The sequence below is a fragment of the Triticum aestivum genome, chromosome 3A, assembly GCF_018294505.1.
Source record: "Triticum aestivum cultivar Chinese Spring chromosome 3A, IWGSC CS RefSeq v2.1, whole genome shotgun sequence".
NCBI lineage: Eukaryota > Viridiplantae > Streptophyta > Magnoliopsida > Poales > Poaceae > Triticum > Triticum aestivum.
In genome coordinates this window covers 555,130,929-555,158,003 of record NC_057800.1, presented here as the reverse complement: position 1 = coordinate 555,158,003, position 27,075 = coordinate 555,130,929, and the positions used below count along the sequence as shown (strand labels likewise).

Here is a 27,075-nt window from a genome sequence, read left to right as displayed (position 1 = left end):
TGTCGTAGTGTGGGCAGATTCGGCCTCCCGCCGCCCACCTAGCGACATCCCGGCGACCCTCAGGTATAACTTCCTTTGAAATCGGCCTTGCTCTACTTCCCAAGCTCCTGACGTCACTGCATTTGTATCTTTTACTATTTCCCAGGCCCCCTCGTAGATAGGATCGATCGGCTATTCGAAAGCCACCTAACTTTTGACTATTAAGAGGGAAAAGTAGTTCATGCACTCGAATCTAGTGCTACTTGGTTCAAACAAGGAAGAAAGGGGTGGGGTGGGGGAAGATCTGTTACCTGAATCTAGGACTTGGTCGAAAGAGGAAATAATGGGGGTGAAAAGTAGCAGAGACTGGTTATCCAACCGGTCTCTTGGTCTAATAGGGAAATAAAGGGAAACGCAGTACAAACTCAATATAAACCCGATCTATTGGTTGAAAAATGAAAGGAAGTGGGGACTGGGGGACAAGTCAATAGAGTGTGTCCAGCACTAGATTTGCTAGCCTCACACGGTATAAGGTGGCTATACCGAACAAAAATGGGACCAAACCAGATATCTTGTTCTGATGTTTGTTGCCCCGACCCACTCTTATGTAATGCCACTGGTAAAATGTAGCAGTCCCACTATTAAAAGTAAGGACACGTTAAAACAATGTTGTTTTCAATGTAATGCCTCCAGTAATATGAATCAATGGCACTTTTTCATGTCCTGCTAAATTTCCCATTAAGATAAGTTGCTTCCTTTCGTTAGAAATGCAACTGTCCTGGTCCACTTACTCTCCCGTGCCCAAATACCGACTCTGTAGCAGTTGTTAATGTAATGTTGCTGGTAAAATGAAGCAATGGCACCATTAAAGTAATGTCGTATTTAATGATTGTCATAGTTAATCCTAATGCCCACACTAATATCTAGCAATGCTGCTGCTTTAGAAATTGCTACTGTCCTTGTAGGATTGCCATTCAGATAAGGAACATGCTTCTTTTTATTTGATGTATGTTTCATCACTTGTTTGTCACCCTCCTTTCCACCTTTTTTGTGCAAACAAAGACATACATTTTACGCTTGATCTTAATTGAACTGCATAAATCTCTCCCTAATAATAAAGCACAGATTAAATCTTCGGGTTCACCGTCGCGGCGCTTTTGTAAAAGAATCCCTGTAGTTTTTGACAGTTCAACCCGCAGTCCTCATGTTAGTAACCCAAACCGTTGCGTGTGAGATATAAAAGAAAAAAAACAAGCAACCACTCCATCTGCCTCCCCGACACCTCCAACGCGTCGCCGCCTCCTGCAACGCCCCACCCTGCCTCACCACGCGCCGCTGGCCGCCGCCGCCCACCCCGCTGGCGCGCCTACCCCTACCCCGAGTGCCCCCACACCCGCAGCCTTCCACTGCCGGCGACCCGTGGCCTGCCACCGCCGACGACGAGGAACTGCCGGATCTCGACGAATCAGGTGGGGAATGGCGCGTAGGCAGCGAATCTGGAAGGAAGGCGGCCGGGGCTTGGAGCATGACGGCTGCCGGTGCGCCATAGCATTGGGGGGAGGGGGTGTCCCATGCTCCGTCCGTTTGTGTCCGCGCGAGGAGCTCACCCCCAAATAACTCCTCGGGCGTCCTGCGGGCCCAGGCTGGAGGCGGCAGGCCCCAGCGCGGGGAGCCCGCCGCGAGGGCAGACAAGAAGGTGTCGATTCGGATCTCCGGGTCCGACGACGCGCCTGGCGCCGGCGGGGGACGCGGGAGGGCAGCAGCTCATGGGTGAGGAGGCCCCCGCGACGCGGGGGGGGGGCCTCGAGGCCGGCACGGGCGGCGGGAGGGGGGACTCGACGTACCAGGGCTATGACGTGCAGTGTCTGGTGAGGTGGGTGGACCACGTGCTGCCCTTCTCCCTGCTCCTCCTCGACGTCTTCATCCTCCAGCACCTGCAAGGTACGCGAATCCGCGTGCAGCACCTATCTCTTTCTTCTCTATGAAGCGTGAGGTTTCCCTCATCAGGCTATACGCCTGAATTTGTGGCGCGAGTTTGGTTCGATCCAAATACTGTAGAGAGTTGCTTGTCAGAAGATGATGGCGAGTTCCTCATTCCAATTGAGTTTATATTGTGTAGGTTTCTTCGTAATGATTTGGATTACCGCAGTCATGTTCAAGTCAAATGATATCTTGTGCAAGCAGACCGCTCTCAAGGTTTGTGCTTCTTAACTAGTGTGTCAACATGCTTGTTCTGCTTCAAGAGGTTAATTTGTTAATTGTTCTGGCAAGCAGACTTCTCTCAAGGGCTTGCGCTTCTTATCTTGTGTATCAACATTATTGTCATTGTTCTAGCAGGCTACAAGGTTGGGGGAGCGACCCTGCCGTTGTCATGATGACTGCTCCTTCTGGCCGGATCGAGGCACGAAGACCTGTGGGATCCCCTCCTTCGGCAGGACCTCCTCATCTGGTGAGATTCCCTCCCCATGCCTGATGCCTCAAACCGTTCAGCAAGCACTAGCAAGAAATTCTGTTTACTGAGTAATTAAAGTATTGAATGCAAGATTGCACTCTTGCATGGACAGAGAGTGGAGCGCCAGCTTCAGTTTCTCATCTGATCCCACTTCTGGACTCCATGAATGAAGTAAGATAGCAATCCATTGGTCAATTACATTGCCTCTTTTGTTTTTGCTTTGTTTGTCCTGTTTAATCCCGTGCATTAAATATAATGGTTTTTTAGTGGGCATCAGACTTGGTTCAGATGGCTTTTGTTGTGAAAGAAAAGTTGGTTTTTTAAAGACTGTACTCTGAATCTTGCATCTCATACTTGACTTTTTTCATAATTTATTTAGTCCTGATGAGTGTCCAACGGTATGGGAAATTAAGGATTTGCATGAGACTGACGATTGTGATTTTGGCCCTGTCCTGAATAATTTTGGGAGCAACTGGGTGATGATTACAAGCCAGTTAACTGAATGAGTCCTTCAGCCGCTGGCTAGCTAGCTATTCTTATCTTACCATTATATGTCTTCCTCAGTATTGTTTTGTGAATTATTTCTTTTTTTGAACTATGCAGGAGGACTGCATGTGATGAGTTAAGAAGATCTGCGACCATTTTAGCTCCAGCAGTTAGTACACAACCAATCAACAGTGCATTTTCACGACCCAGGCTTCTGAATTCTGACTGACAGGCTCGCAGGCACAGCCACATATAATCTCACGCATTCAAAATGCTAGCTACATGAAATACGCCCAGATTTACGAGTAGAAATCCAAGGTAACACTTATCGCTTAAAAGTATTTACTTCATTTTTTATCTTCATGTAAAAAGAGAATGCAAGCTGAAATATAAAGTCTGCAGATTCCTCCTCTATGTTCAATTTTCCTAATAGGAAGAACCATACCAACAACCCTTGAACTAGATTGGTCGAAGCAGCATACATACATATTCATGTTTTACATTTTAAATTTGAAGACCAAGGCAACTCCCGTCGATTTAATTGGAGGTGAATGTCTGTTTTTTGTTTGTATTTAATCTTAGAAAACAAAATCTCATCAAGTGAAAATCCACAGGCATTGCAGTCCAATTGTTCTAAGGATTGGAACCAAAAATCCACAGGCATTGCAGTCCAATTGTTCTAAGGATTGGAACCAGACGTGTGACTCAATACTGCTTGGAACATGTGAGCAAAGTTTACGTACATGCACCTTCTTGGATGATACAACTTATCTATGTTTGTATCTCCTCGTCATTAAAACTTTGCAAACTTTATGAGTAAAAAGTAAGAAGTAATGTTCTTTGTCGGTGTCAAAACCGGCGGATCTGGGGTAGGGGGTCCTGAACTGTGCGTCTAGGCGGATGGTAACAGGAGGCAGGGGACACAATGTTTTACCCAGGTTCGGGCCCTTTTGATGGAGGTAAAACCCTACGTTCTGCTTGATTAATATTGATGATATGGGTAGTACAAGAGTAGATATACCGTGAGATCAGAGAGGCTAAACCCTAGAAGCTAGCCTATGGTATGATTGTATGTTCGCCCTATGGACTAAAACCCTCCGGTTTATATAGACACCGGAGAGGGCTAGGGTTACACAGAGTTGGTTACAATGGTAGGAGATCTATATATCTGTATCACCAAGTTTGCCTTCCACGCCAAGGAAAGTCCCTTCCGGATACGGAATGAAGTCTTCAATCTTGTATCTTCATAGTCCAGGAGTCCGGCCGAAGGTATAGTCCGGCTATCCGGACACCCCCTAATCCAAGACTCCCTCAGCAGCCCCTGAACCAGGTTTTAATGACGACGAGTCTGGCGCGCAGATTGTCTTCGGCATTGCAAGGCGGGTTCCTCCTTCAAGTACTTCATAGAAGATTTTGAACACAAAGGTAGTGTCCGGCTCTGCAAAATAAGTTTCCACATATTGCCATAGAGAGAATAATATTTACACAAATCTAATCTGCTGACGTATTCCGTAGCGTGATATCACACCACGGCCAAGTCTTTATTCGAATCGTTTTACTGTTCCACCTCAGCGCGTTTAGCGAGGTGGTTTCCTTGTCACGTCTTGTCAAAGCAGAGATCGTGTCCCCTTATTTCGGAATTCTCATCAATACGGGCGTGGGTAACCCAACCGCGCCATTGATTACGGCGCTTGGGAGATAAGCGAGTTTTACCAGGCTGGTGGGGACGCATAGTCGCGTCTGCCCATATAAGGGGATAAGGATCCACCTTTTCATCCACGCCTTCTTCCTCCTTTGCCTATCCATTTTCGCGCACTCGAGCTCTAGCGCCCAAGTCCGCACACCCCATCTCAACCTTCTCTAGCCATGTCCGGAGCGGGAGGCAAGTGAATGGTCTCCTCCGTCACGGAGGGACACATCAAAAAACCGAGAAAGGCCGGATACTTGTCTAATGACATTGCGCACCGGCTTCCCAAAGAGGGACAGCTCATCCCCACCCCTAGGCCCCATGAGAGGGTGGTGTTCCTCCCCCATTTCCTCCGCGGACTGGGCTTCCCTCTCCACCCATTTGTCCGGGGGCTCATGTTCTACTATGATCTGGATTTCCACGATCTGGCCCCGAACTTTGTCCTCAACATCTCGGCGTTTATCGTCGTGTGCGAGGCTTTCTTCTGCATCCGCCCCCATTTTGGCCTATGGCTCAAGACTTTCAATGTCAAGCCGAAGGTGGTGCGCGGCACCCAGGCGGAGTGCGGAGGCGCCATGATGGGCAATATGCCCAATGTCCTATGGCTCGAGGGCTCCTTCATGGAGTCCCTAAAGGGGTGGCAATCGGGGTGGTTTTATATCACCGAGCCGCGCGACCCTGAATGGGTCGCAGCCCCCTAGTTTCGATCCGGACCCCCTATGCGGCTCGCCTCCTGGAAAGAGACGGGCCTGTCATGGGATAAAAAAGGAGAGCTGACCGGACTCCAAACATGCGTCCAAACCCTGGTGGACAAGAAGCTCAAACTTGTCAACGTAGTCCAGGTTATGCTCATCCGTCGGATCCTCCCGTGTCAACAACGGGCTTTCAACCTGTGGGACTTTGATCCAGCGCGGCACCGAACTCTTAGCAGGCTCTTCGACACGACGTACGAAGATGCCTGGAAAGTGCTTTTCAAGGGCGCCGAGGCCCCCGCATCCGCTACCGAGGATCGCGGATTTTGCACACAACGTCACGCTCGTGCGGTAAGCTGTTTTTACCTTTTACAGGGTATTAGTTTTTCATAGTTTGACTCCATGCAGGATCTAAGCTCCCTTACCTTGGACATGATTGGCAGGAGACGTCCGGACAGATCAATTGTCCGGCTCCTTTGCCCGAAGGCCCAGCGGACACTCGCTTGGCGAAGCTGCTGGTTCTGGCACCCTATGTGGTGCCAGAGAAGAAGGCCAAGAAGAAGGCCACGGAGACTCGAAAGAGTGCCCGGCGCCAGGAGGTGTCGGATTCATCATCCGACGACTCCAAGGCGCACTCCTCCCATGAAGGCGAGGAGGAAGAAGAGACCTCTCCCCCTCCAGCGGGGGGAGGGAAGAAAAGGAAGGCCGCCCCAACTGGAGAGGCCGAAGGGTCCAAGAAGGGGAAGACCCCTCCTCCGGATTACTCCACCAATGCCGACGACGGCGAAGAGGAGTGGCCGCACAGGGCCAAGCCCCTGGCGAGATCGTAAGTATCCGGATACTAGAGTGATTCATAGTATTCCCCCATTGCACAGCTTTTCCTTACGTCGAACATGTTTATGCAGTCCACCCAAAGACCGGCTCGACGTGTCGTCGAGCGGTTCCCTGGATTCGTCAGATGTGAATTCGCTTCCGAAGGCTACCTCCCCCATCCTACGGACGACGCCGCGGTGGCGTCCCAACAGGTTCCAAGCCAGGAGGAGGTGGTCCTGGAGGCGCCGCAAGGCGACCTCCCGGACTCCAGGCGTAAAGGGGATAGAACCCCCAAGGGCTCCGAGTCCGGCCTTGACCCGGACACCGCGCCGGAACCTTCAACGGTTCCGGACTCCGGTAGGCAGGCTCCTTCCAAGAGGAGCAAGCCTATCGAGTCGGCGACCTCCGTCCAACCGGAGGCACCGGACAATTTGCTGGAGGTGCTTAACAGCGTCTCCATCGACGAGGAGCACCGCACTATTATGAGTGCAGTGATCCAGAAGGTTCAGTCTGCCAAGAGCGGACTGACTGAAGCCTGTGCCAGCCTTCTAACAGGCTTTGAGGTAAGTAAAGAATATGTAAAAATATTACCGCATAGACAGTAGCCCCTGATGCTTTGTTCGGCGTTCGGAAAGAAAAGCCGAATAGAGGATCTAATAACATTTGCAGGAGTCTAACATAATCAAGTCAATATGCATATGCAGGCTTCGCTGCTGGCCTCCGCTGCACTGACTGCGGAGGTGGATACGTTGAAGCAAAACCTCGCGCGGTCCGAGAACGAGCTCGGCCATGCCAAGAGGCAACTCGAGGAGAAGGAAGGTAAGTAAAACCTTGCGCAAGTATATAGAGAAGATGTGGTTGCAAAAAATGACAGGATCAACGTGCTATTATAGGGGCCACGACCGAGGTGGCAACCTTTAAGCAAGCGCTGTCCGAGGCCGAAAACAGAGCGGCCTCGGAGCGCACAGAGAGAGGGAAGCAGGAGGCGCGGGTGGAGGAGGTGCAGAAAGAGCTCCAGGCTCTCGTGAAAAAACACGAGAGTTTGGAGCTTGACTCAAAGACGCAAGCGTCCGAGCTTGCGGCAGCCCTCGAAAGCGCGAAGTCTGCCAAGGCCGAAGCCCAGAAAGCCCTCCAAGAAATTGAAGTGATGAAGAAGATAGCGGCGTGTAAGGCATTCATTATGCAAAGCAAGCATGTGAAAGTGAATTACTTGTTACTTACTCGAGTCCGGAGCTCTCCAGGAGCATTCACAGATTTGCCCCGTAGTGCGTTTGATGCCGCTGCCTACTACCAATCCAAGGAGCGGAGCTTGATGGAGAAGGTGTTCTGGTCTCAGTATGCTGAGGCCGGACACCTAGTGCCTTTGAGCGACCAGCTGAAGCAAATGGTCGAGCTCCACAAGGTGTCCGAACAGGCCATAAAGGGTCTCTTAGTTCGGCTTTGGCCTGGAGAGGCTCTGCCTGGGAGCTACTTCGGGCTGGTGAGGCGGCTGGTGGATGCCTGTCCACGGCTTGAAGTAATCAAGCGCTCCGTCTGCATCGAAGGTGCCCGTAGGGCGCTTGCCCGTGCTAAAGTGCACTGGGGCAAGATGGATGCGGAGAAGCTGGTGAAGGACGGGCCGCCGCCGGGCAAGGAGCATCGCGTCCCGGAAGCGTATTATTAGGGCGTCCTGAAGGGTGCCGCCTTATAGCGGATGAATGCTTCAAAGATGTAATTTTTGAGTAAACTCGCATTTGTGATCCTGTACGCTGAAAACTTGTTCATATGCGCTAAGCAACGCTTTTGAATTTAAAATATTACCTTCTGTGCGGCTGTTTATCAAATTTAAGAGATGGCGAGTCGTCGGCTTCTGCCCCCGTGCCACGAGTGCCGGGGTGTTTGGGATAAACATGAGCGCTCTTTTTCCCATTCTTGGGTCCATCGAGGAAGGCGCTCAACACAACGAACAAGGCAATCGGACTATAATGTTTGAACATTCTCACTTAGCCATACAATTCTATAATTTTAAATTTCGGCGAAGCCCCTAGTGTTCGGAAGACCGAGTTCGGGGCGCTATCCACGCCTAGGCCGGACAAAGCCGACTCCTCGCTCTAAGCGGCATAAGTCTTTAGGGACTCGAAAACCTCTCGAACAGCGACCAGCTCTCGCCTCATCATGACGGTCAGTTTTAGCTTTCTCTACTAAGGTGCTTAGCCCAGCTCAACTGGGGCACAATCGCAGTAGTTCTCCTAGTGCTACCTTAGCCGATATAACGGAACGTAAGGTACCAAAACATAGGAGCCGGGCAAACCCAACTATTGACCCAAGACATGATTCGGAGCCAATGCATATAATGCTATAAGTTCGGGGTGCCGCACTTGTGAAAGTGTTCGGACTTCTCACACCGTATTGTGGGGTACTTAAGCCCCTGGCGTATTGGCCGTACCAAAGTGTATGGATGCAACATGTCATTAATGAACATATATTCGTAAAAAAGAGTAATGCAATAATAGACGGAAGCTATGCATTGTTTATTTAAAAAGGCTGCGATCAAAGAAAAACGATACAAATAGTGCAATAAGCAAAAGATGGGACTATTTAACATGTCCTTTCCAGGGGCGAGCTGCGGAATGTTATGTGAAACAGGTATACTGCTCGTTATAGAGACCACCTTAGAGTTCCATAGTGCGGCGTAGCTTTCTGCTTCCCTGGTTGTATCGTTTGTGCGGCAATTGTACTGCCGGACAAGCCTTCCGAAGAATGGAGTCCTGAAAATAAGAGAAAATTAAGAAGTCGGCAGCCCCTAGTGTGGTTTAAGCCGTGTTTAGGGCGTGCCGTGATGGTGCCCCTCACCCTGTGCCCATGGTATTTTCAGAGCGTAGTTATGTACGCGCAACACTGGTTTCGCAAGTTCGCGAGGGCTGGGGTTGGGGCCGCATTGCTACGCTTGCTCGGAACATGCCAGGCGGTCTTGTTGTAAGTTTCTCCGGGCGCTCTTGACGGTGCCCAGACGTTTAATGGCCGGACCGGAGAATTGCCTTGAGAGGCTGCTTTGTACTTCCGCTGCGATAGCCGCCGTATGCTCCTCCGTTCGGAGAGAGCGTTCGGTGTTTCCATTGACCGTGATGACTCCTCGAGGGCCTGGCATCTTGAGCTTGAGGTATGCGTAGTGCGGCACCGCATTGAACATGGCAAATGCGGTTCGCCTGAGCGATAGCCACTGCCGAACGGGACTATGTCGAAGATTAACTCCTCGCTTCGGAAATTATCCGGAGATCCGAAGACCACTTCAAGTGTAACTGAGCCTGTACGGTTGGCCTCTACACCTGGTATGACGCCTTTAAAGGTCGTTTTAGTGGGTTTGATCCTCGAGGGGTCGATGCCCATTTTCCGCACTGTATCCTGGTAAAGCAGGTTCAGGCTACTGCCGCCGTCCATAAGGACTCTAGTAAGGTGAAATCTGTCAATAATTGGGTCTAGAACCAATGCGGCGAATCCGCCATGACGGATGCTAGTGGGGTGGTCCCTTCGATCAAAAGTGATCGGGCAGGAAGACCATGGGTTGAACTTTGGGGCGACTGGCTCCATCGCGTATACGTCCCTTAGCGCACGCTTCCGCTTCCTCTCGGGGACGTGGGTTGCGTATATCATGTTCACCATCCGCACTTGTGGGGGAAAACCTTTCTGTCCACTGTTGTTCGGCGGGCGGGGCTCCTCCTCGTCATCGCTATGCAGCCCCTTGTCTCTACTTTCAACATTTAACTTGCCTGCCTGCTTGAACACCCAACAATTTCTGTTGGTGTGATTGGCTGGTTTTTCGGGGCTGCCATGTATCTGGTATGAGCGGTCGAGTATTCGGTCCAAACTGGACGGGCCTGGAGTATTTCTTTTGAATGGCTTTTTCCGCTGACCGGGTTTAGAGCCTCTGAATCCGGCATTAATTGTCGTATCCTCAGCATTGTCGTCGTTAATGCGGCGCTTTTGCTTGTTGCGACGCTGAAAGTGCAACTATTCCTAGGTGGTTTTGGTAATTCCTAACAACATATAGCTCATTGAGCTAACATTATTCCAAGATTAATATTTCAGGAAAAGCTTAATGAATGGCATGGCATGGATGAGGAAAGTGGATCCCTCAAAATTCTAAGGACAAAAAGTTTGGCTCAAGCTTGAAGCTCAAGACTCTACATTTTATATTTTAGTGATCCAAGATCACATTGAGTCTATAGAAAAAGCCAATACTATCAAAGAGGGATGAGGTGTTGCTTAATGGCTTGCTTGCTCAAAATTCTTAGTGATATGCTCCAAAATCCTCAACTACCTTCCCACATCCACATATGACCTAAACCAAAAGTCAAACTCGACATCACCGATTCTTTCTATCCGGCGCCACCGAGTTTCAAATGTCATAGCCACTGCCACAAACCCTAGGCAAATCGGTCTCACCGATAGGGATCTTGGTCTCACCGAGATGGGTTTGTAATCTCTCTGTTTCCCTTCGTAACGTTTCGGTCTTACCGAGATGAGCGATCGGTCCCACGGAGATTGCAATGTAAACTCTCTGTTTCCCTTTTGTAACACTTGGTCTCACCGAGATGAGCGAATCGGTCCCACCGAGTTTACCTGACCAACTCTCTCGTTAGCTTATTACCAAAATCGGTCCCACCGAGTTTGTTTAATTGGTCACACCGAGATTACGTTATGCCGTAACTCTAACCATACCGGTCCTACCGAGTTGCATCTCAGTCCCATCGAAAATCCTAACGGTCACTAGGTTTGCTGAATTGGTCCGACCGAGTTTAACCATTCGGTCCCACCGAGTTTGGCAAATTGTATGTAACGCTTAGATATTGTGTGGAGGCTATATATACCCCTCCACCCACTCTTTATTTGTGGAGAGAGCCATCAGAACATACCTACACTTCCAATACATATTTTCTGAGAGAGAACCACCTACACTTGTGTTGAGGTCAAGATATTCCATTCCAACCATATGAATCTTGATCTCTAGCCTTCCCCAAGTTGCTTTCCACTCAAATCTTCTTTTCACCAAATCCAAATCCTGTGAGAGAGAGTTGAGTGTTGGGGAGACTATCATTTGAAGCACAAGAGCAAGGAGTTCATCATTAATACACCATTTGTTACTTCTTGGAGAGTGGTGTCTCCTAGATTGGCTAGGTGTCACTTGAGAGCCTCCGACAAGATTGTGGAGTTGAACCAAGGAGTTTGTAAGGGCAAGGAGATCGCCTACTTCGTGAAGATCTACCGCTAGTGAGGCAAGTCCTTCGTGGGCGACGGTCATGATGGAATAGACAAGGTTGCTTCTTCGTGGACCCTTCGTGGGTGGAGCCCTCTGTGAACTCGCGCAACCGTTACCCTCCGTGGGTTGAAGTCTCCATCAACGTGGATGTACGATAGCACCACCTATTGGAACCACGACAAAAACATCCGTGTCTCCAATTGTGTTTGAATCCTCCAAACCCTTCCCTTTACATTCTTGCAAGTTGCATGCTTTACTTTCCGCTGCTCATATACTTTTTTGCATGCTTTCTTGAATTGTGTGGAGATTGCTTAACTTGTGCTAAGATAGCTAAAATCTGCCAAGAACTAAAATTGGGAAAAGGCTAGATTTTTATTTGGTCAAGTAGTCTAATCACCCCCTTTAGACATACTTTCGATCCTACAAGTGGTATCAGAGCTTTGGTCTCCATTTGCTTTGATTTTCATAGCTTTTGGCGGTCATAGCCTTGGTTTCACAACCTAGGAGAGTATGGCGTCTAGCGAGGGAAATTATCACTATAGAGGTCCTTACTTTGATGGCACTAATTTTGCTAGTTGGAAGCATAAGATGAAAATGCATATTCTTGGACATAACTCCGCCGTTTGGGCTATTGTGTGTATTGGCTTGCGAGGTGAATTCTTTGACGGGAAAGAACCGAACCGTGAAGCCACCGCGGAAGAGTTGAAAATGCTGCAATACAACGCTCAAGCTTGTGATATCCTCTTCAACGGATTGTGCCCCGAAGAATTCAACAAAATCAGCCGTCTTGAGAATGCAAAGGAAATTTGGGATACTTTGATTGATATGCACGAAGGTACCGACTCCGTCAAGGAATCCAAATTGGATGTGCTTCAAAGTCAACTTGACAAGTTCAAAATAAAGGATGGTGAAGGTGTTGCTGAAATGTACTCTAGGCTTGCTCTTATCACAAATGAGATTGCCGGCTTAGGGAGTGAAGAGATGACAAATAGATTCATCATCAAGAAGATCCTAAGAGTCTTGGATGGAAAATATGATATCATGTGCATATTGACCCAAATGATGCCAAATTACAAAGATCTCAAGCCAACGGAAGTCATTGGAAGAATTGTTGCTCATGAGATGTCACTCAAGGATAAAGAGGAACTTCACAACAAATCAAGTGGTGCTTACAAAGCCTCATGTGAAGCCCCACATCATCAAGTGAGAAAGAAACCTTCAATGGATAATTCAGTTTAATGGTGAAGAACTTCAACAAGTTCTACAAGAGTAGAAGCAAAAAGAGAAGCTCCAAGTCAAGGTCCTACAATGACAAAAGATCTTCTAGTCAAGAGCGAAACTGCTACAATTGTGGAAGGTCCGGACACTATTCCAATGAGTGTACGGCCCCCTACAAGAGAAGAGAAGATTCTCCCAAGAGAAGAAGTAGAAGAGAAGAATCACCATCTAGAGAAAGAAGGAGTAGAGATGATCGTTATGAACGAAGACCCTCACAGAGAAGCAAGGATTCGGAAAGAAAGGACAAGTCATCAAGGAGCTACACAAAACTAAGACATCAATCTCATATTGGTGAATGGGTATCCGGCTCCGACTCCGACAACCACTCCGAGAGAAGCTATCACTCCGACTCCGAATATACTCAAGATGAAGGTGTTGCTGGTCTAGCACTTGTGACAACCAACTCCTACGACATATTTGACTCACCAAACGAAGGAGTTGGAACATGCTTCATGGCTAGAGGCCCAAAGGTATCACACCCCGAGTATGTTGATTTCAATAGTGATGAAGATGACTTGTTAGGTGATGATGATTTACTTGTTGACAACTCTAGTGATGAATACTGTGATGAAACGTCAATTAATCATGCTAATCAAGATAAAATGAATGACAATGATAAGGAGAAGATTGAGTCTCTAACTAAAGAACTAAACACTCTTAAGTTAGCTCATGAAAGTATCTTAGGAGATCATCGAGAACTTTCAAGGACTCACGAGAAATTACACTTTGAAAAGCTCAACCTTGAGCAAGAGCATGAGTTCTTAAAAGAAATCAATGATGATCTTCGTAAGAGAAGTTCTTCTTACATTGCCAAGCATTTACTCTTATCCACTTACATGCCTCAAGTCAAGTCTAGTAACAAGAACAAGAAAGATTCTTCCTCTAGTAGTAACAATAATCATGCTAAATCCAATATTGTTGCTTCTAGTAGTTCTCTTGATTCCATTAATGATTCTCTTAGCCAAGTTACACTTGAGCAAGAAAATAGCTTATTGAAGGGAATTATAGAGAAAGGTGTTTACAAGAGCCTTGCCAGAAATAAGCAATTCGAGGAAATTGTACGCAAGCAAGGAAGGCACCGGAAGAATCAAGGTGTTGATTTTAAACGAAAGTTCAATGCCAATGGAGTTGAGTGGGAAGAAGGTCAATACCCCAAGACAAAGTTTGTTCCTCAATAATAGAAGTATGATCCTACTTCTTTCAAAGGGACACAAGCTCAAGGTGATCTTCCACCACAAGACCACAAGCAAAAAGGCAAGGACAAGCTTCAAGAGGAAATTGATGCATTTGAAGAAGCTCCTAAGGCCTCGGTCAAGTGGGTTCCCAAGACTACTTCAAGTTCCACTTCATCAAGTACAACTACAACACCGAGGATTCCCATCAAGATGGTGTGGATTCCGAAGAAGAAGAACTGGAGAGTTCTTGAGGGTGACTCCGCCAACATACTTCACTCTTATCATCTTGGCAAGAACAAGTGCAATCAACTTCCATATCTTGCACTAGTTCAAGGAGTCACAAACCCTTTTGTTGGTAAGACAAGGGACAAGGTAACCTAGAAGCTTTCATAGACATCATCTTGTGTGTGCATCACTTTATGTCTATGAATATCCTTGCTTGTTCCTTGTGGGACTAACCCGTGTAGGTATTGAAAGTGCAACTCACTTCAATGGATAGCTTCAAATGATCTACATCAACATTGAGCATCCACATCTTCAACATCTACATGAAGTCATCATCGACAAAACCCAAGGTTAGTTCATCCCTCTTAGGGGGGATCTCACATCTTGGGGGAGCTTTACTCTAAGAATTGATCTAAAGCAACTCTAATGGTGTGAACACAACAATACTTTATGTAAAAGTGGTAACCCCACTTGTGCTTAAACGATGAGTATGACCTATGATCAAATGTTCTCATTTGACTCCTAAGTCAATATACTCATATATAGATGACCTAGTCATCGCAAATTGTTTGATAGATGCTAGAATTGGTTGTGCATGCTTTGCCACATATTTCAATTGCCATTTTATTGTGTGAGCATGTTGATTGCATATTTTACTCATTCGAGGACATCCACTTGTTGTTTTGATTGATTGGTTTTCTTTTCTTTTGCCAAGTGGATGGACAAGAATGCCTAAGAACCCTCTCTAGCTATCTATGCTTTTCTTGTCTCAAACTCTATTCATGCTACATCACAAAAATTGATCAAGTCAGATTCGAACCACTCTGTGTGAGGAGCACTCGAAGACCCCGATTCGTCATAGACTTAAAGTTCCAAAACTTCTTTGTGCCTTTCGGTCTGACCGATTCATCCATTTCGGTCATACCGAGATCACTAAGTCGATCTAGGTTTTCAATCTCGGTGCAACCGATTTGAACCTTTCGGTCACACCGAGTTTCAGTAACTGATTGCAGTTATGAATCTCGGTGCCACCGAGTTGTTCCACTCGGTCACACCGACAGGGTCGGGCTATATATACCCACGGGTCAAATTTTGGAAAACTTTCCAAACCTCCTCGACCCGCGCTTAGCCCGCTCTGCCTCCAGGGTCTCCGGATCGTCTTCCTCGTCGCCAGCCGCCTCCTGCCGCTGGTCTCCGCCGCCGTCAACGGAAATCATTCCCGCCGTTGCCGCTGTAGCAAGTTCATCGCCGAACTAGGGTATGAACTTGATCACTGTGCTATCCTCAATCCGATTCCTAGCACATTGTGTTTGCCATGAATCTTGCCACGATTGAAACGATCTTATCCAGCCAAAACACTCTGTAGATTAGAGTTGAATTGAAAATTTAGGGTTAGGTTTCCGCCGAAACCATCTCGGACCCACCGAGTTGTGGAACTCAGTACCACCCATTCGGCTCAGGCCATTGCACATGTAATTTTCGGTCTGACCGAGAATTGCAAATCGGTGTGACCGAGTTCAGGACTTTGTGAAACCCTAGCAGTCTCGGTGCCACCAAACTATGACTCGGTCTGACCGAGTTCACTAGTTTAGGTTCCAACAGTTGTTTCGGTATCACCGAGTTTACAAATCGGTTGATCCGAAATGCTTTCTGTGGAAAAGTAAAACTAAGTTTTTGACTCATTCTTTTGCAAAAACCTCTGCATTTTGTGATGCTCATCCACTCTATCTCATCTATATCTATTCACAGGGTCTGCTGTCAGTGTTTGCAATATGTCTGATCAGAGTGACAGCCAGAACAGGTCAGAGGAGCAGGTTCACCTGAGTGAGGGCACTAGTCCATCTAGCAGTTCAGATGATGGTAGCAGGAGCACCCCAAGCAACTTACCCAAAGCTGCCACTAGGGCCAGAAAGAAGAAGACCTCTGAATCTGAGGATGAAGACTATGTGGCAGTTGAGGATGAGGCCACTTCCAAGAAGAAAGTGGTTAAGAAGGAATATAGCACTGCTGCTACCACCAATCTAGGCATGAAGCAAAAGGTTCCTGCAAAGAGAATTCCAATGTCCACGGCCAGAGCATCTACTCAAGTCCCTTTGGGATCTGAACCCAAAGAGGCTGCTGCAGAAGGGAAGAAGAGGAAGGAGAGGACCACTGCTAGAGTGCTTGGGAGATCCTCAATCATGAGAGATTCTGAAGAGGAAGAGGAAGAAGAGGTTGCTACACCAGCACCCAAGGCACAAAAGCTGATGGGTGATGCTATAAAGTCAGGGGCTACAACATCAAAGCCCAAAGAAGCACCCAAAGCAGCCTCCAAGCCCAAGAGTGCACCTAAGAGGAATACCAGGAGTATACCAGCTATTGAGAAGAACAAGGCCCCAGTGCCTGAAGTTGCTGCTGATGAAGATGATGAAGGACAAGTCCTGAGGAAGCTCAAACCCAAAATCCCAGATCACAATGATGCTCATCCTGTGGCTGAGAACATGAAGATCAGGAGAGACTCAGGGTTGAGGCTATGGAGAGAGTCAGATCCATATGCCACCAGGAGAAGCACTACTGTTGATTACAGGTTCCACACAAAGGAACATCAGGATTTCTATGAGACAATTTTGTTGGACAAGAAGCCTATAGTGTGTGATATGAGGTGGGTCGACTGGACCTACATGAAGGAGAATGAAGAACACTATCCTGGAGTGTATGACAGCTTCAGTGCGTGTGGAGTTGCAGACTTTGTTGGGCAGAAGCTCACAAACTGGAATGATGAGCTCATTATGCAATTCTACTCCACAGCACATTTCTATCCAGATGGCAGAATAGTTTGGATGTCTGAAGGAATGAGATACCAATCAACTATTGAGGAATGGGCCAATCTGATCAATGCCCCAAAGGAAAGTGAAGATGACTTGGATGTTTATGCCAAGAAAAAGATGGATCACAATTCTATGTCACAGATGTACAAAGAGATCCCAGACAAAGCTCTTGAGACTTTCAAGTTTGGGTCAGTCCATTTTCTTCTGTCAGGACTGCCAACGATCAACTAGATCCTAAGGCACACTCTTTTGCCCAAGTCAGGTGACCACAACATGATCAGAGGGTATGCAATTAATTTGCTACACATATTTGATGTGCCACAAAAATTCAAGGTCATGAGCCTCATGGTTGAGACTATCAAGAGGACAGCAGCAGACCAAAAGAGATGTTGTGGATATGCCCCACAAATTTAGGAGTTGATTAACTCAAAGATGGGCATAGCAAAATATCTGTTGGATAAGGAACACTTTGTTCTCTATCCTGACTTTGAGGACAATCAAGTGGTTATGGATGAAGATGAACCATCCTCAGTACAAGCACAAGCCAAGAGAGAGAAGGCAAAAGCTAAAAAGGCTGCAAGGATGCCAACTACTGAAGAAGCATCTCAGTATCTCTTGAAGAGCAAGCAAGATCAGCTTGGCTACCTGATTGCATCCACTCTGAGGATTGAGAAGGGACTGGCCACCCTGACTCAAAACCAGGAGAGCTTGGAAAGAATCGTAGAGCAAAAATTCTATGACTTGGATGTGAAAGTAACCGAGATTCAGTCTGTTGTGGAGCAACTTCAACATGATATGCAGGAGAGGAAGAGCAAGGCAACCACTGATGCATTTGCCAGAGTGCCTAGAGCTCAGAGGTATGCTGCAGTGCCTGTTCCAGACACCAGAGCCACGTCATCTGCATTAGCTACAGATTCAGCGCAACCAGCTCCAGCACCAACTCCTTCAGCTCCATCCACATCAACTGAAGTCTTCGTTCAAGGAGCCATCTCTACGCCACCACCTGAAGATCAAGCTTGAGAGACGTTTTAGTGCTATGCATTTTTTATGAACTTTTTGGTATCTTGTTGCCAAAGGGGGAGAAACATGTATAGATCATAGGCTTCGAGAGAGAGCGTTGCTTTTTATTCTCTATTGGTTTGGTGGTTGAACTTTGTTTATCTTTTGATTGCTTGAGATACTATGCTATTATCTGTGAGACATTGATGATCATGTGGTTGATCATAAGCTACACTTATGCTTGTTAGATGATATTATCTTACTTATCCTTATATGATCATTCACTTTGCTTGGTGATGAGTGCATGTATTCAATCTTTATTATTTTGAGTGCTCCACCAAGATGTATGTGACATGGAAGAGTAACTCATGATCCTAACTTATTGTGCATTTGCAGTCCAAAGCAAATCTTAAGATATGCACAAATTTAGGGGGAGCTCTTGCTTTTCACATACTTCTTAAAGCGACAATATCTTTCACTCTTATTATCATTTGTCGAAGCTTTGATCTATATGTTGTCATCAATTACCAAAAAGGGAGAGATTGAAAGTGCAACTATCCCTGGGTGGTTTTGGTAATTCCTAACATATAGCTCATTGAGCTAACATTATTCCAAGATTAATATTTCAGGAAAAGCTCAATGAATGGCATGGCATGGATGAGGAAAGTGGATCCCTCAAAATTCTAAGGACAAAAAGTTTGGCTCAAGCTTGAAGCTCAAGACTCTACATTTTATATTTTAGTGATTCAAGATCACATTGAGTGTATAGGAAAAGCCAATACTATCAAGGAGGGATGAGGTGTTGCTTAATGACTTGCTCAAAATTCTTAGTGATATGCTTCAAAATCCTCAACTACCTTCCCACATCCACATATGACCTAAACCAAAAATCAAACTCGGCCCCACCGATTCTTTCTATCCGGCGCCACCGAGTTTCAAATGTCATAGCCACTGCCACAAACCCTAGGCAAATCGGTCTCACCGATGGGGATCTCGGTCTCATCGAGATGGGATTGTAATCTCTCTGTTTCCCTTCGTAACGTTTTGGTCTTACCGAGATGAGCGATCGGTCCCACCGAGATTGCAATGTAAACTCTCTATTTCCCTTTTGTAACACCTGGTCTCACCGAGATGAGCGAATCGGTCCCACCGAGTTTACCTGACCAACTCTCTCGTTAGCTTATTACCAAAATCGGTCCCACCGAGTTTGTTTAATCGGTCACACCAAGATTACGTTATGCCGTAACCCTAACCATATCGGTCCTACCGAGTTGCATCTCAGTCCCATCGAAAATCCTAATGGACACTAGGTTTGCTGAATCGGTCCGACCGAGTTTAACCATTCGGTCCCGCCGAGTTTGGCAAATTGTATGTAACGCTTAGATATTATGTGGAGGCTATATATACCCCTCCACCCACTCTTCATTTGTGGAGAGAGCCATCAGAATATACCTACACTTCCAATACACATTTTCTGAGAGAGAACCACCTACACTTGTGTTGAGCTCAAGATATTCCATTCCAACCATATGAATCTTGATCTCTAGCCTTCCCCAAGTTGCTTTCCACTCAAATCTTCTTTCCACCAAATCCAAATCCTGTGAGAGAGAGTTGAGTGTTGGGGAGACTATCATTTGAAGCACAAGAGCAAGGAGTTCATCATCAACACACCATTTGTTACTTCTTGGAGAGTGGTGTCTCCTAGATTGGCTAGGTGTCACTTGGGAGCCTTCGACAAGATTGTGGAGTTGAACCAAGGAGTTTGTAAGTGTTGGAAATATGCCCTAGAGGCAATAATAAAAGCATTATTATTATATTTCCTTGTTCATGATAATTGTCTTTATTCATGCTATAATTGTGTTATCCGAAAATCGTAATACATGTTTGAATAATAGACACCAACATGTCCCTAGTAAGCCTCTAGTTGACTAGCTCATTGATCAACAGATAGTCATGGTTTCCTGACTATGGACACTTGATGTCATTGATAACGAGATCACATCATTAGGAGAATGATGTGATGGACAAGACCCAATCCTAAACATAGCACAAGGTCGTATAGTTCGTTTGCTAGAGTTTTCCAATGCCAAGTATCTTTTCCTTAGACCATGAGATCGTGTAACTCCCGGATACCGTAGGAGTGCTTTGGGTGTACCAAACATCACAACATAACTGGGTGACTATAAAGGTATACTACAGGTATCTCCGAAAGTGACTGTTGGGTTGACACGGATCAAGACTGGGATTTGTCACTCCATATGACGGAGAGGTATCACTGGGCCCACTCGGTAATGCATCATCATAATGAGCTCAAAGTGACCAAGTGTCTGGTCACGGGATCATGCATTACAGTACGAGTAAAGTGACTTGCCGGTAACGAGATTGAACGAGGTATTGGGATACCGACGATCGGATCTCGGGCAAGTAACATACCGATTGACGAATGGAATTGTATGCGGGGTTGCTTGAATCCTCGACATCGTGGTTTATCCGATGAGATCATCGAGGAGCATGTGGGAGCCAACATGGGTATCCAGATCCCGCTGTTGGTTATTGACCGAAGAACGATCTCGGTCATGTCTACATGTCTCCCGAACCCGTAGGGTCTACACACTTAAGGTTCGGTGACGCTATGGTTGTAGGGATATGTATATGCAGTAACCCGAATGTTGTTCGGAGTCCCGGATGAGACCCCGGACGTCACGAGGAGTTCCGGAATGGTCCGTAGGTAAAGAATTATATATAGAAAGTGCTATTTCGGGCATCGGGACAAGTTTCCGGGTCACCGGTATTGTACCGGGACCACCGAAAGGGTCCCGGGGGTCCACCGGGTGGGGCCACCTGTCCTGGGGGGCCACATGGGCTGTAGGGGGTGCGCCTTGGCCTACATGGGCCAAGGGCACCAGCCCCAAGAGGCCCATGCGCCTAGGGTTTCAAGGAGGGAAGAGTCCTAAGAGGGGAAGGCACCTCCTAGGTGCCTTGGGGAGGAGGGATTCCTCCCCTTGGCCGCACCCCCCTAGGAGATCTCCTAGGGCCGGCGCCCCCCCCTTGGCCCTCCTATATATAGTGGGGGAGATGGAGGACTTCTTACCTTGACTTTTGGTGCCTCCCTCTTCCTCTCCAACACCTCCTCCTCCTCCATAGTGCTTGGGAAGCCCTGCCGGAGTACTGCAGCTCCATCACCACCACGCCGTCGTGCTGCTGCTGGAGCCATCTCCCTCAACCTCTCCTTCCCCCTTGCTAGATCAAGAAGGAGGAGACGCGGCTGTTCCGTACGTGTGTTGAACGCGGAGGTGCCGTCCGTTCGGTGCTAGGATCTTCGGTGATTCGAATCACGTCGAGTACGACTCCCTCATCCCCGTTCTTGAACGCTTCTGCTCGCGATCTACAAGGTACGTAGATGCATCTAATCACTCGTTGCTAGATGAACTCCTAGATGGATCTTGGTGAAACCGTAGGAAAATTTTTGTTTTCTGCAACATTCCCCAACAGTAAGGGCAAGGAGATCGCCTACTTCGTGAAGATCTACCGCTAGTGAGGCAAGTCCTTCGTGGGCGACGGTCGTGATGGAATAGACAAGGTTGCTTCTTCGTGGAATCTTCGTGGGTGGAGCCCTCCGTGGACTCGCGCAACCGTTACCCTCCGTGGGTTGAAGTCTCCATCAACGTGGATGTACGATAGCATCACCTATCGGAACCACGACAAAAACAACCGTGTCTCCAATTGCGTTTGAATCCTCCAAACCCTTCCCTTTACATTCTTGCAAGTTGCATGCTTTAGTTTCCGCTGCTCATATACTCTTTTGCATGCTTGCTTGAATTGTGTGGAGATTTCTTGACTTGTGCTAAGATAGCTAAATTCTGCCAAGAACTAAAATTGGGAAAAGGCTAGATTTTTATTTGGTCAAGTAGTCTAATCACCCCCCCTCTAGACATACTTTCGATCCTACAGACGTGACCTGCCACTGCTGTCATTGGTATCCGAATTACCAGGGCTCTTGGTCATGTTATTGCTGCGAGCTGGCCAGCTGTTTTCTCCCGCGCAAAAGCGGGTCATAAGTGTCGTGAGGGCTGCCATAGATTTTGGCTTTTCCTGTCCTGGGTGCCGTGCAAGCCACTCGTCGCGGATGTTATGCTTGAAGGCTGCTAGGGCCTCTACGTCCGGACAGTCGATGATTTGATTTTTCTTGGTTAGGAACCGTGTCCAGAATTGTCTGGCCGATTCCTCTGGCTGCTGAATTATGTGGCTAAGGTCATCGGCGTCTGGTGGTCGCATATAAGTGCCCTGGAAATTGTCGAGGAATGCGGTTTCTAGGTCCTCCCAACAACCAATTGATTCTGCTGGCAAGCTGTTAAGCCAATGTCGAGCTGGTCCTTTAAGCTTGAGTGGGAGGTATTTGATGGCGTGTAGGTCATCACCGCGGGACATGTGGATATGAAGGAGATAGTCCTCGATCCATACCGCATGATCTGTTGTGCCATCGTATGATTTGATGTTCATGGGTTTGAAACCCTCGGGGATTTAATGATCCATTACTTCATCTGTGAAGCGTAGTGGGTGTGCGGCGCCTCTGTATTGGGCTATATCACGACGCAGCTCAAACGAGCTTTGTCTACTGTGTTTGGCCCGGACAGATTTACTGTATCCGGAGTGATGATTACCGTCTCGTGTCGTGGGGCGCCCACGCGATCCGTAGATCGATCTTGTTTGCCTTGCCTTGTCTTCCAATATATCTCGCAGGTCTGGTGCATTTTCCCGTGCCTTGGTATTTTTTGAGCGGCGCCGGCATGTGGCTTGAGTGAAGGGCAAAGAGGCCTCTCTGTCGCGGCCACGGGGTGGCTGGTCGGTCGCATCATGCGCTGGTGATGTAGGTTTAGGTGCTTCGTCCTCTAATCGGGGTAGCAACCTGCGCTTTGGGTAGCTCTTGGAGGGGCATTCGAGTTCATACTCTTCTGCCGCAAGGACTTCAGTCCATCTGTCGGCTAGCAAATCTTGATCAGCTCTAAGTTGTTGCTGTTTTTTTTGAGGCTGCTCACCGTGGCCATAAGCCTGTGTTTGAAACGCTCTTGTTCAACGGGATCCTCCGGCATGACAAATTCATTGTCGTCGAGGCTTGTCTCGTCTTTGGAGGAGGCATATAATTATCGTCCTCGACCTCTCTGTATGCCGCTCTCTCATGAGGGCTGGCTTCTCCATCCTCCTGTGCTAAATCTTGCTGGAGGTGGTTGTCTTCGGCACCGTCCGGGGTGTTATTATCTCCCGTGCCGGAATCACCGTTTTTGCTTTGGCGGGATTTAGAGCGGCGCCGCTGACGCCGACGCGTAGGCTGCTTCTTGGAGGGGTCATCCTCCGCTGTTCCATCGCCATTGCCTTCTTTTGGGGTGTCCACCATGTATATATCGTACGACGAGGTGGCTTTCCAGTGCCCTATAGGCGCTGGTTCTTGATCGTCTCCTGCATCGGCGTCCATACCGTCGATGTCTTCGGAGTCGAAGTCGAGCATGTCGGTTAAATCATCAACAGAGGCTACGAAGTGGGTGGTGGGTGGGCTTTGAATTTCTTCATCATCCGCATCCCAACCTTGCTGACCATAGTCCGGCCAGGGCTCTCCTGATAAAGAGAGAGACTTTAGTGAATTCAGAATATTGCCGAAGGGCGAGTGCTAAAAGATGTCCGCGGCGGTGAACTCCATGATCGGCGCCCAATCGGGTTCGATCGGTAGGGGCGCGGAGGGCTCGGAGTTTGGAGAGGAGTCCGACTCCTTGGAGTCACGGGCTTCGCAGAGAATAGGGTTGGTGTTCGGCTCGATCGCTGTAGAGATTGCAGCCCCCGAGGCGGTGTCCAACCACCCATCCTCGATTGGCGCAGTTGGCTTCAAATTAAGGGTCGGAGCTGATGCGGGTGTGGCCTCCAGGGCACTGTTTGGTGGCAGAGCTAGATCATACCCATCGTGACAGTGCGGCGCGCTCGGCTGCGGCTCGAACCCGTCGAAGATCAAGTCTCCGCGGAGGTCGGCCGTGTAGTTCAAACTTCCAAATCTGACCTGATGGCCAGGGGCGTAGCTTTCAATCTGCTCCAGATGGCCAAGCGAATTGGCACGCAGGGCAAAGCCGCCAAATACGAAGATCTGTCCAGGGAGAAAAGTCTCACTCTGGATCGCATCGTCGTTGATGATCGGAGGAACCATCGCTCCTAAAAGTGACGACACAGAGGAACTCTCAATGAAAGCACCAATGTCGGTGTCAAAACCGGCGGATCTCGGGTAGGGGGTCCCGAACTGTGCGTCTAGGCGGATGGTAATAGGAGGCAGGGGACACAATGTTTTACCCAGGTTCGGGCCCTCTTGATGGAGGTAAAACCCTACGTCCTGCTTGATTAATATTGATGATATGGGTAGTACAAGAGTAGATCTACCACGAGATCAGAGAGGCTAAACCCTAGAAGCTAGCCTATGGTATGATTGTATGTTCGCCCTACGGACTAAAACCCTCCGGTTTATATAGACACCAGAGAGGGCTAGGGTTACACAGAGTCGGTTACAATGGTAGGAGATCTACATATCCGCATCGCCAAGCTTGCCTTCCACGCTAAGGAGAGTCCCTTCCGGACACAGGACGAAGTCTTCAATCTTGTATCTTCATAGTCCAGGAGTCCGACCGAATGTATAGTCCGGCTATCCGGACACCCCCTAATCCAGGACTTCCTCATTCTCACTTCTCTTTTTTATGACCATCATTATCTCAGTCTCAACAACATCCAGGAGATGTACCTACGTACCTACTGTTAGTTCAAAAGCCTTATTTCACAAGTTGGCAACATGATATTTAGGATGTTAAGCAGGTGTTATAGTTCTAATTTGCCTTCTTCTCATAAAACTTGGGTCTCAAAAACAGTAGAGACTGTAGCCCGATGTTGCTCACTGCACACTTATACTTATTCTGATTTCTGATGGCCTCCTAAATTTGAATTATCGTCTTGATGCCAGGTGGAGGACCTTTGCAATCTTATCAAGCTTGACGCTAAACTGGCACTCTTACTTCATCCCATATTACTCCTTCGAACAATTTGTGCGCAAAGTTGAGGAAATTGGGGACAATAATCGTGTTAGAATAAACTTCTTCCTTCCTTTTTCCGTACTGTGGGGCAGCAGGATCTGAGTCCCACTGCATCGCCCTTTGGTATGTTTCGTGGGGATCTTTTTTATTCAAGCATAAATGCTGATTCGTTCATGTGTTTATTAGAAGTAAGAGGCGCAGCATGCGAGGCGTCCTCGAAGTTGAAGGAGTAGTAGAGCAGAGGATCTATTTAGCGATTTGGATATACATAGTTTATGATACAAAGACCTATTTTGTTTTTGTACTGACTCTTGAATTTTCTGCTTTCTATTTCTGAACCCTTTTGACATGTTCTTTACTCCTGATTTCAGCCTTTTAAGGTATGTTCTTCTTCCGGGATTGCAGAGAGCATGGACCACCGTATGGAAGGAGATGTCATCCTTGACTGTCGTTGTCTTTGGCATGTTGCTACCATTTTTTTTAATACTTACACTGCAGAGACCTCAGTATATCCATGTAGGTCATGCCTTCAAATTAGTTTTTTGACTCTTATGTACGTGTGTGCTCTTGCATTACTTACTGGATCTTGTTGTATACGATGATCCAATGTCAGCTATACAAAGGCTCTGAATTAAATTTTTTGTCAAGTTCAGTTTAGATTTAATTTTATTCCACCTCTTTTTGAATGGACAATGTGTGTGCTGTTTAAACGAACACTATGTGACATTCATAGGCATTGTGAGGGCATGGAGAAAGGATTCAATTTTTTATTCTTTTTTTCAGCGTTCAGAGCTGTTACCTGCTACACCTACACACATGGGAAACTTAAATGTAGCAGTCCAAAATTAAGAAGCAAACTTTATTGCCGGTCATCAAAAAATCCAGTGACACTGCTGACACACGAGCAACTTCATTTTTTAGTAGAGTTAGTAGATGATGCAGATGACAGTTCTACCTGCAGGAGGTCCTAGAGGATCCTTAAATATTGTACTACATAATCTCTTTCCAGATTCTTGAAACTTGCACTCTTCTGTTGAATTTCGCATTTTGGTTGATCTGTACTGCTTCTTTTATTGTTGTCAGCCTAGAATTATATCGCATTTTAATCTTTAATGGGAAGATTCATAATTATGCTTTCATACCAATTTGACTGCATGATTTAATTAGTGGCTGCAATATTATTTCATGGTCCACAACAGAACTAAAGGTGTCAAAATGAAACATTCTTCTTCCCATGTATCAAAGTATTGAGCAACCTAATATGTTAGTATCTAAATTGTTATGTTTAGGATGATATGTTCCAAAGAGCCACATGTGCCCAAAACCATGGTGCCAAGCGCGTAGACAATGAAGCATTACCCTTTCTTGCTAAGGTACATATGTTGATTTCTGTTGTGTACCACGTGTTTGCTGTAATGCCTAGAGGAGATTATGAAGTGATTTTCTCTGCCAATTAAACAAATAAGCATTCCACCCTTAGATTTTGAAGAACATTTGTTTATGCAGGGATTTGCTAGGAAAAAACATCTTTGAAAAAATAGGGCCAAATTTGAATTCTAATAGAGTTGAAGAGACGCATAGAGCAAGAGACAGGGATAATACTTCCTGATGGGCTTCCTGAGAATCTACAATGAAGAATAAGAAGGGTGCGGTAACTAAGTATGCATGTCATAACTCATTCTATTGAAAATAGTTATTCAGGAAAATTAACCTATATTGAAATGTTGCATGGTTCATATATTGGGTCTATGAAGATTTGTTTATGCAATAAAAATGCATAAATAAAATCTCGTGTGGCTATGTAATTCACTTGTTATATGTCAAGTTCGATCTCCTAAGAACAGGGTGAAACTGTTTGTTCCGAAGAACAGATGTCACTGTTCGGGCTCTCTTTTGTTGTACTTTCTTTTCGCTTTCCTTCTTAGCCCCTTTTTGATAACTTAGTTTGAACCCCCCTCTTTAGGCCCCTCTGATGGTTAGACTGTTAATATCCTTTTAGATTTCCACTAGGCGGCCTTTGTATATACAGGTATTCCATTTTATTGATTAATGCTACAAGCCATGCTTTGGATTGGCTCATGACCTGTGTGTTGATGTCCATCTTTATATTTGAGAACTAAGGGCTCTGTTCTTTTAACCATGAACCAATTTAAGTAGCAAGTCTGTTTTTGTTGGTTAGTTGTATCATTGT

General features: G+C 46.9%; 1 protein-coding gene across 9 annotated transcripts; it reads left to right on the top strand.

Moving 5' to 3' along the window:
- Nucleotides 1-1,272: 1,272 nt before the first annotated feature.
- LOC123062198 (uncharacterized) lies at nucleotides 1,273-26,133 on the top strand. Of its 9 annotated transcripts, XM_044485585.1 has the most exons (8): nucleotides 1,275-1,920; nucleotides 2,099-2,175; nucleotides 2,314-2,428; nucleotides 2,523-2,602; nucleotides 3,150-3,235; nucleotides 3,320-3,464; nucleotides 3,532-3,641; nucleotides 25,256-26,133. In XM_044485585.1, exons 1-5 carry the CDS (start codon nucleotides 1,551-1,553, stop codon nucleotides 3,171-3,173), a joined length of 666 nt encoding a protein of 221 aa, XP_044341520.1. In that variant the 5' UTR covers nucleotides 1,275-1,550; the 3' UTR covers nucleotides 3,174-3,235; nucleotides 3,320-3,464; nucleotides 3,532-3,641; nucleotides 25,256-26,133. The 9 variants fall into 9 exon arrangements, 7 of the variants coding, with proteins under 7 accessions (XP_044341523.1, XP_044341521.1, XP_044341526.1 ...); XM_044485588.1 differs by lacking the exon at nucleotides 3,320-3,464 and having other exon boundaries at nucleotides 1,273-1,920; nucleotides 3,578-3,641; XR_006429585.1 differs by lacking the exon at nucleotides 25,256-26,133 and having other exon boundaries at nucleotides 2,038-2,175; nucleotides 3,532-3,877.
- The last annotated feature ends 942 nt before the right edge of the window (nucleotides 26,134-27,075 follow it).

Coding starts and splice junctions, on each gene's coding strand:
- LOC123062198 (XM_044485588.1), top strand. CDS start 1,551: ATGCTCCGTCCGTTTGTGTCCGCGCGAGGAGCTCACCCCCAAATAACT. Junction 1,921..2,098: donor CATCCTCCAGCACCTGCAAG/GTACGCGAATCC, acceptor TATATTGTGTAG/GTTTCTTCGTAATGATTTGG. Junction 2,176..2,313: donor GCAAGCAGACCGCTCTCAAG/GTTTGTGCTTCT, acceptor TCATTGTTCTAG/CAGGCTACAAGGTTGGGGGA.